Below are 12,700 nucleotides of genomic sequence, written 5' to 3'. Positions count from 1 at the left end.
TGCGGCCTTCAATGCCTCTGCTAATGATCTGCTGTCTGTGTCCTGCATGCCTCACCCATCTGCTGCACTGACGCCCATGTGCCCAACCGGACCTTGGACTTAGAGGATCCTTCTCACCTAGTGAGCCCCTTTTCTGACAATAACATCTTTTTCTGGCAGGCACGCTCAGTAACCTGGCAGAAAAGCACTGAAGAAACACTAAAAAGAATGAACATATGCTTTGTAATGTAAAAATGACCTCTTTTATGCATAGAAGTAAAAAAATTCCAGTGACAAAGCCACTGCTAAAAACAACCGAAAAGATGCCAAAAGAGACGCTCCAGGAAAAATGGTTTCCTAAGGGTATGCTTCCACGGTCAGGAAATGCTGCGTGTTTGATGCTGCGTAGAGCCTCAGCGTCAAACACGCAGCGTCCAGATGTTACAGCATAGTGGAAGGGATTTCCTGAAATCCCATCTCCACTATGCAGTAAAAGACGCAGGCGGCAGACCCGCGGAAACGGACATGCGGCACGTCTTTCCAGAATGCAGCATGTCTGTTTACAATGCGGTGACACTCCGTCGCCGCACCGTAAATTTCCCATAGATAATCATTAGATGTAGTAAAAGGCTTCGCTTGGATAGAGCGTACAATAAAAATATGGTCAAAACTGTGTGGTGTTTTATTTCATTAAAATACTTTATTCTGCATGTCTGTGTGTTTTATTAACCCTTTACCAAATATAGGATTAGTAATGGTTGGTGTCTTATTGACGCCTCTGCATTACTGAGCTGGCTTAATGTCACCTTACAAAGGTGACATTAACCCCTTATTACCCCATATCCCACCACTACAGGGGAGTGGAAAGAGAGGCTAAGTTCCGGAATTGGCGCATCTGTAAGCTGGTATTTGTAGCCGGGGGGGGGGGCAATATCCATGGTCCCTTCCTAGGCTATGAATATCAGCCCGTAGCTGTCTGCGTAGCCTTTCTGGCTATAAATTATAGGGGGACCTCACGTCATTGTTTTGGGGGGGTCCCCCTATTTTAATAGCCAGTAAAGGCTAAATATACAGCTGCGGACTGATATTCATAGCCTGGGAAGATCCATGGGTATTAACCCCTTCCCAGACTACAAACATCAGTCCCCCAGTCACTGGCTTTCCCTCTCTGGCGCAAAAAATTGCGCGGGAGCCCACGCCTATTTTTTTAAATTTTTTTTTAAATTAAACAGATACTGCTTTTAAGGCTGGGATCACACATGCGAGAAACTCGGATGAGTCTCGCACCTCAGTACCTGATGCTGCCGCCGGCACTCAGGAGCGGAGCTTGCGACTGCACAGAAATACATGCAACAGCACGCTCCGCTCCCGAGTGCCGGTGGCAGTGCCGGATATTAAGATGCGAGACTCGTCCGAGTTTCTCGCATGTGTGATCCCGGCCTAACTCTTTATGTACCATTTTATTATATTTATTGCTAAACATCAGGCTTGGTATTATCTATCATCTATCTATCGTATCTATTATCTATTTATTATCTATCGTATCTATTATCTATCGATTATCTATCTATCGATAGATATATTTATAGATAGATACGATGGATAGATAAGATAGATAATAAATAGATGCGATAGATAATAGATAGATATATAATACCTATCTATTATCTATCTATTATCTATCTATTCCATATCTATCTATCATCTATCTGTTATCAATCTATCTATCTGTCTGTGTATAAACATTATTCTTCAATGGAGTATGTAAATGAAGAGGTTAGACAAGAAATTACATCACAATTTTTTTTTTGTATATCTTTATTTAGCTTACAAAAACACAAAAATCCGCATGAAAAACGCATCAAAAGCGCAGGTGACCTGCCAGTGACCTCAGGTGCAGATTTGGTGCAGATTTTACCTGTGTCAAATCCTGATGCAATCCTGACCGTGGACACATACTCTAAAGCATCTTCCTTTTGCAAAACTCAGCGGGTATGATGGCATCTATTAAGATGTTGTGTGCACATACCCGAACACTGTTTTGTCTGCTGCAGCTTTGCTATGCCTCTCAGATTAGCATGTGCTGTGTAGTCCTCACTATTGAGGACCTACAGGTAGCCTGTCCTCCTCTGTTGGTTGATGGCTTTCTGCCATTGCAAGTAGTAAGTCAGTCAGTACACCCCCCACGCTGATTGAGAACATCTTTCCCATGCACAGTATATGCAGTATTGGGACTTATGAGTATCTAGGACTACATAGCAGAAGCTCGTCACTGAGAAGAATAGCTGAGCTGCAGACGATAAAAGTGTTGTATGGAAACTGCAGCAAGACTCTCGGTAAGTGCTCCAAAAGTTGGAATCAGGGTCTCTTCCCCTACTTAAGGCTGTTTCCAGTTGGGGCAGCATAAACCTAGTGACAGATTGCTTTTAACTCTAAATGTAGGCTCTCACTATATAGCGACTGGTATATTTTCTCCAGATTAGTCATACAGAAACATTCAAAGAAATTCAATACCAGTTTTCCAGTTTTTAGTGTTTTTGGCTCATGTAAGTTTACTTTTGCTTTTTCCAGGACACTTATGTACCTTTAAGTAAGGAGTACCCAAGATTTGGCCCTCCAGATTCATCCTCGACCGTTAGTTGGGGGACACCTCTGAACACTCCATATGCACAGCATGAACAGAAACAGGTATGCAGAGCTGAGCTAATGCAGAAACATAGAACAAGACACAATTACAGTCGCCTGTGATACATACAATTTCATATAATTATGTTTTCTAGATTTGTTTTTATTTTTAATATTTGAATCCCTTCAGTGAGAATCTACCAATATTTATTATCATAATTCTGCATTACCCTTTTCCGGTCAGCAGGTGGAGCAGTAGAACCACTAGTACAGTAAAGAGAACATTATCACTAAATGGATTAGTCCTGTGCAGCTTCATCAGTGCTGAACACAATCGTTGTTATTTGCTTATGTCACTTTAATGGGGATCTCCTATATTGATTTTATTTTTCAGGTGTCCGAACCATAAAAATTAAACTTCTATTTAAAGAGAAAAAACAAAAAAATCAAATGATTGGTTCACATTTCTGATAATGTGTGGCGCCAAACAGCTGTCTGTTTCCAAGAACCACCGCTGGACTTTTAACCCAGCAATTACAATACTAAAAAGTGATACAAAAATTGACCTTTTAACCATGTTGCTACCGGAAGCACACTTTAAAGACGTGTTTCTCAAAATGTGGGGTGCCCCCTAGTTGTCCGAGAGGTGTGCCTGCGGAGGTAATTATCTCAGAAATGGTGAAAAGCTGCACAGTTCTATCTCTCTTTAGCAACCCCCGGTGTAGCAACATGATTGGCTCATTTGACATTTATTTTTGCTTAAATTGAGTTTAGAACACTAATAGAATGGAACTTGATCAATATGATTAATATTGGCTTGGACTTCCACAACAGATGGGTATCTCCTGGGTCTTTCTGAGGAAGCCTGGCCATCACCTTAGTCTGCTTAGTGATGATCCAGTAGAAACAGTTAGAGAACCCTATTTTTAAAGGGCTTTCTTAAGCCTAAGCCATTAAGGTTGGGTTGGTGGAGGTCTCCCCCCTGGGTTTTCTACCGATCAGACCATTCTGACCAGGCACAACCCACGTATGGACATGCTGCTACTCCTACGCTGACATTTTGCAAACCCTTTTGATCTGATGGAGGATCCAGGGGTCAGACATTTGGAGCAGTCTTATGGGCTATGAAGGCTTTTGTCCCATCAATCCCTGTAATAAAATGTTTTGAAGTTCTCAGGTTATTCTTACATTCACCCTTGCTTTTGTTGTCGGACTGAAATCTACGCTGTAATAAAGCGGACTTGCAGTGCCAGCGATTAAAGCCTCTATCTTTATTTTCCATCATCGCTGCACACAAGTCTTTGATCTCAGTTTGTGCTGCCGACTACTATGGACTCGGAAAGATGTCATTATGATAACTCCCGATGGGCATCCTCAGATGTCAGATTTCCATGCGTCACTATGGTTACTTCCACTTCAGCTTTGTATTTTTAACTAGCTTTTTGTAATACTAATGCCATTTGTCTGGCCTGCTAATAAGCCGGCATGGTATTGGGAACGGGATGCAGTCAGGCATAAAAATCATCATCTTTCTCATGCACTGTATTGTGACTGCTCACGTCAGGGGTCAGCCACTCCAGGAAACCCTTGTCCATATATTCGCACCTGAGACTCGTGCTCTAAAGGCGCCATTTATAGTCTGGTAAAGTCTGATGTGTATAAGGGCCAACTGAGGATCAAGCAGTTTGAAGCTAAGTCCCCTTATCCTTATAGAATTGTCTGTCTATGGGTTACTGTCCTCCCCCCCCATACAGAAATGTACATATCTATGGGCATGGCTTGGAGCGATGTGTGTATATGCATGGCCACTATAAAACCAAACGATACATTGTCTCTAGTGCTGTTTTATCTGGGTAGACAACCATCCTATTATCAGCTGTGGCTTAAAGGGACTTTGTCAGGAGGAGCAGCCCTCCTAAAACATCTATACGGGCATGCAGGTCATGGGAAGCTGAATAAAATGATACCTTGATATCTGCGAACTGATGTCTTATTCCAGAGAAATCTACATTTTTCTTATATGTAAATGAGCTGTTCAGGACTATGGGCTGGACACTGATCTGCATGAGGATCTGCCTCCAGAGATTATTTTAAATAGCAAGAGGAGTTACCAGTGTGATATGTAATGGCCGTTCTCTGCTTTCTTGATCTCACTGCCGAGCTGTGTGTGATTATACCTGACACCTGCCGGTTCTGCTATGTTTCAGCTTCCAGCTCACAGGCAAACAGTGGTGTAATATTGTAATAAATAAGCTCTGGAGGCAGATTATCAGGGAGATTAGTATCCGGCCCAGAGATCTTAACAGATCATTTACATATAAGAAAAACGTGGATTTCTCTGGAGTATGACATCGAACCACAAATATTAAGTCCAAAAACACACATATAGTCAGCTCACCTGAATGTAGGCTACTCCTCATCTGTTCCTGCACGGAAAGGATTGAGCAAAGGATCCATAGAAAAAAGTAAGTTGAATCCAGCAGGATTGAAGTTAAAACCAGTCTCTATTTATTTCTTCATTAAAAATATGGTACACCACTCCAAAATATGAAACATGAATATTTCACAGCATGTCACGAAAAATTTCAAAGTATAGCAGCATTATTCCGACCACCAAAGTCTTGATCATGGCATGATTAACTTCAATCCTGCTGGATTCAACTTACTTTTTTCCACAAATATTAAGGTATCATTTTATTAACTTTCTATGACTGACATACACTTATAGATGACTTAGGAGGGTTTATCCTACGGACAGACTCCCTTTAAGCCACAGTTGATAATAGGATGATTGGCTGCTTTGGTTTCAAATTTTCAGCTGACCCAGGGCATTTCCAGTACAATGTCAAAACTGTCATAGTGCAAATCAGGATTTCTTGACCAAAGTAACCTATCAGAGCTTTACTTTTATCCAAAAACTTGGATCCCATAAGGAACAGCTGTATTGCCTGTGATTTTTACGGATACATCTCTTGCATATTCTTACTTCCACGTTCCTGTCCTCTTTTTTATTCTTTTTACTTGAGAGATAATTTTATGTTTGGACTTGTTAGGGGAATATAACCTAATTTTCTCATTCTCTAATGACTAGCAGATCTCTCTAACACAGTTAAAAACCGTCCCTGAGAATTTACCATCGGCATCTGACAGATTCCGCTTGAAGTATCAGCAGTACGAAGAAGATATGAAGAATAGCTACAAGCAATATACAATTAGAGAAAAGAAAAAACAGCATTCAGCAAGACGGGGTGACAAACAAGAGGTGATAGTAGTTTAATATTAACTCCTTTATTACCTTTAGGCTGAGGCTACACAGCGACTTTGGCCATGACACTTGTCGCTTGGTTAAAGGCTAGATGCTAGATGAAGCCGCTATAAAATGAAAAGGGTCGCATTACGACCCCGAGGGTACTGCGACAGAAGTCCAAGTGAGTCAGATTATTAGTGACTTGATATCACAGTCCCATTACCCTGGGGGTCACAAAAGTATCCCGTTCCCTTGTCTTGCACTGCAACGTATCAGCAACACCTAGCGATCTTTATTCGCGCCGCAGGTATCGAGGCCAAAATCACTGTGCAGCCCCAGCCTAACATGAGACTTTTACCTGCATTTCTCTGAATCTTTCATGTCACCATTCAGCTTGGAGAAATATTGGTAGGAAATATTCTTTCGGTGGATCATTGCTTGGGCAAGGCAAATATGGATCTGTAGGAAGTGTTTTGTAACATGTACGCGTGGAATGGTTGATTATACTTTGTTTTATTAGGGAGACCTTCAAACATTAAAAGGGAAGGTTGCTTTTTGGTTTTGGTATATGAGGCTAAGCAATTTTATATACCGTACATCTCCTGCATTAACTTTGGTGAATCTAGATGGAAATACACCACCTTTAGTAGGCTGAATTCATGGGAGCAGTTTTATAGCTAAACACCAGAGTAACTAATAGAGCCACATTGATATTTATCCTGTACTGAATATAGGTAACTAAATATTCCAGAAATTCACTCAAAATTGTGCTGGTACTTTTTGAGGTTAGCCAACAAGCTTGTTCATAGACATGTCCCTCAGAGATTAGCTGAGATCCTATAATGCAGAGGAACATTCAGTTTAGTTCATAGTTTAATTCTAATCTATATTTTTTAGGTTGTATAGAGCCATTATATTGGTAAAGATCCACATACCTGTGTCTGGGGTCAGATGTGCAGAAGGTGTGAGATGGATCGGATCAGTGAAGATGTCTTGTTGGCATTTCACAAACTTTGTAAAACTATTTATACCTATTATTTTTATTATTATTTGTTATTGTTGAAACAGGACCAGACCATAACTTTACATAAGACCCCAGACACCTAGACATATTCACTCCCCAAACTGGCAAACGCCTTAAGATACTAGACCACATCCATTAACTCAGTCAGACTCCTAATCTCATTAAGACCCTAGTTCAAACCCAAACATTTTGCAGACCCTATATAAGAAGCCTGAACCCATTCTGATCCTTAAAATCAATCAAACCCCAGACCAGTCCCTAAAATAAATTCAGGCCACAAAGCAGACTTAAAATTAATGAGAATCTTAAAATTAATCAGACCCCGAAGTTAAGCCCTAAACTGTATAAAAACTAGACCAGGCCCTTGTTTGTTGCGTCTTGGCAGAAGTTGTGCTGGATGCATTGGAGGAGATGGTGCCATACTGCATTACTTCCATGACAAAAGCAGGATTCAACAGTATAGAGGATAGACCTCCATTCCAGTCTTCAGAACTTTATTCAGGTTTCTGGTCTCCATCTGAAGACCATGTGGGCAATGGAGGAAACCCATGAAGAGGCTTTCACAAGGGAATATCACATTGGTCCTACTCCTGGGATTATGGTGACGCTATAAATGTGCTACCATGATCTGCAGCGCCTCTTGATTTGTCTCCTATTGAACAAATATGGGATGCCGTTGGTTGGCAATTACAAAGGGAGCTTCATCAGCAGATCTTGGTGATTTACGTTCCCAAGTGCAATCAGCATGAGCTCAGGGGAGCAGTGAAAATAAAATAACATGAAATAAAATAATTGTTGGCAGTGATGCTATGTGGTGCTTGGTGTCAAGTGGATATTGTGCTCACCCTCCTAAAATGTGTTATTAATGCTATAGTGCTGGTTGTAATGTACAGTCCTTATTCTGGGTTTTTTCTTGTACTCGTGGTCCTGATAGCTAACAGAAGGAAAGCAAAATTGCCTATGAATCCAAAATGGCAAAGTCTAGTGAATGACATTAAGGAAGAAGAACACCACCACCAGTGGTTTGTGCGAAGAAGAGAAACGAGAGAAAATAGGGGCAATGTGTGCTGCCAGCGTCAGAACCATCAAAGAGTCCTAGCTCATTCCTCTTGATGCCAATGACTTTCTTTGTCCTAGTCATAATTAAGCCTGTCTACATTTATTATTAATAAACATAACGATTTACATGGCCATGTCATTATTGTACATGATAAGTATTGATGAAAACCCCCTGATAGGCTTCTCCAAAATATGGTAAATGGAGTCCAACATCTCTGTCAATTCTGTATTTTTAGGCCGAGATTAAAAATATATTTTTTAAGGGAGTATCAAAGACAATCAAATATATATTTGTCCTCAAGAATAAAGTAGTCTTTTGGACATTTTTTGTGTGTGTCGTGTTTAGTAATATATTTGGAGGTGAGTATAGACAGTGCAGTATACATACTCCTCATGTAAACCACAGTATGTTGACACGGATGTATTAAGAGAATCCCAAATAACGCTATAAAGTTTGCCCCATTCCCACAGTTGCCAAAATTATTATAAAAATCATTTTAAGGCTCAGTTCTTTGTTTTATTGCAATGGGCTAATAGTAGCCTCTTGGTGCTTGTTTAGATCTGTACAGCGTGAGCCCTATACTGCCTGGGGTGTGTGTGCGCCTCCTGAGATGTCTATTGCTTTATTGTGGCATTTTCTAATAGAATCCAATTGACCAGTAAAGTGATTTTCTGTTCTGCTGTCAACAGGGTGGAAGACCTGAGGATGAAGGTTTTGCGTTGATAACGCCATTTGATGATAAGGTCTGCCTTCAGCACTGCTACACAGGCAAGCCGTACACGGCAGAGCATAGCCTCAGGAAGCTGGACGCTGTAAGTCTGGTGACGATATGTGCTGGTATAATGCACGGAAAAATACGGCTTTACACCACGTACGTCTTGTAGGATTTGTCATGTGAGTAGGTGCAATTCTAAGAAAAGAAGCATTGTAAATCCTGTAAGTAGAGGGTATTGCTATGTCTTACGGTAGTACCCACCAATGTCCTCCACTGCCCTGGAGGCGCTGTTTACAGCAGCTTGTCATCTATATTCTGATTTTAGAGGTTGCTAAACACTACATTTCTATATTCTGCTATTTAGAGTGATTGAAACTCCTTTTTTGCTTTGGGTGCCTTCACATCGCATTTAGGTACACATTTGTGGGTCTCTTTGGGGCGTGCGTCCAAACCCCACCGCAAAACCAGATTTGGACGTATGCGCCAACAGGGCCATAGAATACAATGGTGCCGGCAGAGCGAACGTGTGCTTTATCATGCATCATTTTCGGGCATGCACACCTACAGGAGGCGGACACCCAGACGCAGTCTTCTATGGCTAACACAATGCCAGAGCAGGTACAGAACTCCAAATCTTCTCACTACCACAAGCAATCATCAGCCAGGTGACATAAGGTACCGTCACATTAAGCGACGCTGCAGCGATAGCGACAACGATGCCGATCGCTGCAGCGTCGCTGTTTGATCGCTGGAGAGCTGTCACACAGACCGCTCTCCAGCGACCAACGATGCCGAGGTCCCCGGGTAACCAGGGTAAACATCGGGTTACTAAGCGCAGGGCCGCGCTTAGTAACCCGATGTTTACCCTGGTTACCAGCGTAAAAGTAAAAAAACAAACACTACATACTCACCCAGCGTCCCCCAGCTTCTGCTTCCTGACACTGACTGAGCTCCGGCCCTAACAGCACAGCGGCTTTCACTTTCACTTTAGGGCCGGCGCTCAGTCAGTGTCAGGAAGCAGACGCTGGGGGAGGTATGACGCTGGGTGAGCATGTACTGTTTGTTTTTTTTACTTTTACGCTGGTAACCAGGGTAAACATCGGGTTACTAAGCGCGGCCCTGCGCTTAGTAACCCGATGTTTACCCTGGTTACCAGTGTAAAACATCGCTGGTATCGTTGCTTTTGGTGTCAAACACAACGATACACGGCGATCGGACGACCAAATAAAGTTCTGGACTTTATTCAGCGACCAGCGACATCACAGCAGGATCCTGATCGCTGCTGCGTGTCAAACTAAACGATATCGCTAGTGAGGACGCTGCAACGTCACGGATCGCTAGCGATATCGTTTAGTGTGACGGTACCTTTAATGGTGACAGACTCCCTGTAAAGGCTAGGCCCATCTTAGCAAGTTATCCTGTTAATTTGATTATCTTTTGGGGGAAGTCTGACCCTGGGCCCTGACTGATTCTGAGGACTAATGCCTTGGTACAGTCATGAGGTGGCTGCACATGTGCACCACTACGGATGTCTTCGTTTATGGGACTGCCGGAGATAGCCGAATGCTGTCCTCCTCTACCTCTGGTGTTCCTATAAATGGAGATGGGGCTTGACAACTGATCGAGTTAATTCACATTTTCTATGTAGCACAAAGCTGTTTATGGCCAGAGATGGAAAATCCATATTAGCTCCATCCCTTTTGGAGCCATTGGAAGCAGCAGCAACTAGTGAAGGAGGCCAGGGAGCAAGGCACACCAGTAAGGGAGGGAGGTAGTTTTTAGATATTGTGTGTGCTTCTATTAGAAAAATGTGATTGTGCAAGCTACAGGAAAGATATATATCTTGGCACCCTGTTAGCCAGAGGATAGAAAAATATATAGAATTGAGTCCTCAGCGGTTGATACCTTTTAATGGCTATCTGAAAAGATGGTAACAAATTGCAAGCTTTCGAGACTACTCCGGTCCCTTCATTGGGCTAGTCAGTTCATGAAGCTGCAGGGAGGAGGCTTCTATGTTTTTAAGAAGGTGGAGTACTTGGGTCACATGAAGACCATTCCTGTGCAAGAGCCTGTATTAAAGTGGTAACAGTCGCTCTGCTGAGATCTGTGGGAGGTATAGCAGCAGCTTGAGCTTTCATACTGATGGGTTTGGGTTGTCACTGCAGACACTATACCACAAAATCCTGCACAGGACCCATCCTGCATCTGGCTACAGAACATCATGCCTTATATGCAGGATAATATGTCACTGGTATTATATCTGATGTCCTTTAGTCATAGCATAATTATTTATGTATACTGTATATGTATAAATAATGTGTGTGTGTGTGTGTGTGTGTGTGTGTGTGTGTGTGTGTGTGTGTGTGTGTGTGTGTATATATTTATATACACAGTTTAATGTACCCCACAACTACCACACAGTATGATGGACTCGATAACCCCCCATACACAGCATATTGGACCACACAACTCCTACACAGTATGAAGGACCCCACAAACCTCTACATAGTATGAAGGACCACACATTATGATGGACCCCACAGCCCTCTACACAGTATGATGAACCACACAATTACCACACAGTATGATGGACCACTAAGTATGATGAACCCCACAGCCACCAAGTATGATGAACCACACTACTCCTACACAGTATGAAGGACTCCACAAACCTCTACACAGTATGATGAACCACACAACTCCCACACAGTATGATGAACCCCACAGTATGATGGACCACACAAACCCCACACAGTATTTTGGACCCCATAGCCAGATATGCAGTATAATGGCCCCACAGGCTTCCCCTCACACAGTATGATATCCTCCACAGTTTCCTGCAGTAATTGACTGACAAAAAAAATGGAGCTACTTATCATGCTGTGTTCCCTCCAATGCTGCTCCGGTCTGTGTAGTGTGTGGACTGAGGCCTACCACATAAGGCATGATCTAGTGACCTCATTGCTCCTGCTTGATTGAGATTTAGACATACAGGCTGAATGGTGGAATACATTCTCCACCATTCTATTCCTGGGGATGCAGAATTTGGCCATACTTGGCCCAGGTCTGAAATATACCATCATATTTTATCTTGTATATAACATCTGATGTCTATAGTCATAGTATAATATATACCAGTCACATTCTATCATATATGCTACATCTGATGTCTGTAGTCACAGTATAATACAGGTCCTTCTCAAAAAATTAGCATATAGTGTTAAATTTCATTATTTACCATAATGTAATGATTACAATTAAACTTTCATATATTATAGATTCATTATCCACCAACTGAAATTTGTCAGGTCTTTTATTGTTTTAATACTGATGATTTTGGCCTACAACTCCTGATAACCCAAAAAACCTGTCTCAATAAATTAGCATATTTCACCCGTCCAATCAAATAAAAGTGTTTTTTAATAACAAACAAAAAAACCATCAAATAATAATGTTCAGTTATGCACTCAATACTTGGTCGGGAATCCTTTGGCAGAAATGACTGCTTCAATGCGGCGTGGCATGGAGGCAATCAGCCTGTGACACTGCTGAGATGTTATGGAGGCCCAGGATGCTTCAATAGCGGCCTTAAGCTCATCCAGAGTGTTGGGTCTTGCGTCTCTCAACTTTCTCTTCACAATATCCCACAGATTCTCTATGGGGTTCAGGTCAGGAGAGTTGGCAGGCCAATTGAGCACAGTAATACCATGGTCAGTAAACCATTTACCAGTGGTTTTGGCACTGTGAGCAGGTGCCAGGTCGTGCTGAAAAATGAAATCTTCATCTCCATAAAGCATTTCAGCCGATGGAAGCATGAAGTGCTCCAAAATCTCCTGATGGCTAGCTGCATTGACCCTGCCCTTGATGAAACACAGTGGACCAACACCAGCAGCTGACATGGCACCCCACACCATCACTGACTGTGGGTACTTGACACTGGACTTCAGGCATTTTGGCATTTCCTTCTCCCCAGTCTTCCTCCAGACTCTGGCACCTTGATTTCCGAATGACATGCAAAATTTGCTTTCATCAGAAAAAAGTACTTGGGAC

The 12,700-nt window shown here is 42.2% G+C and overlaps 1 protein-coding gene across 6 annotated transcripts in view; it reads left to right on the top strand.

The window, feature by feature from the left end:
* Nucleotides 1-12,700, top strand: part of CAPS2 (calcyphosine 2) — a 138,857-nt gene that overhangs the window by 17,208 nt on the left and 108,949 nt on the right. For 4 of the 6 annotated variants that reach the window (XR_013215788.1, XM_077265315.1, XM_077265312.1 and 1 more), the window contains exons 5-7: nt 2,551-2,667; nt 5,696-5,866; nt 8,625-8,747. Coding sequence is in view for 5 of the 6 variants with exons in the window: in XM_077265315.1 (XP_077121430.1) it covers nt 2,551-2,667; nt 5,696-5,866; nt 8,625-8,747 (411 nt within the window). In the remaining variant the exon portion in view is untranslated. The remainder of the gene's footprint in view (nt 1-2,550; nt 2,668-5,695; nt 5,867-8,624; nt 8,748-12,700) is intronic. The other 2 variants (XM_077265314.1, XM_077265313.1) reach the window with 2 other exon arrangements.

The sequence above is a fragment of the Ranitomeya variabilis genome, chromosome 5 (assembly GCF_051348905.1).
Source record: "Ranitomeya variabilis isolate aRanVar5 chromosome 5, aRanVar5.hap1, whole genome shotgun sequence".
NCBI classification, from domain to species: domain Eukaryota; kingdom Metazoa; phylum Chordata; class Amphibia; order Anura; family Dendrobatidae; genus Ranitomeya; species Ranitomeya variabilis.
Note: the sequence above shows the minus strand (reverse complement) of the source record. Positions and strands in the feature narration are given on the sequence as shown.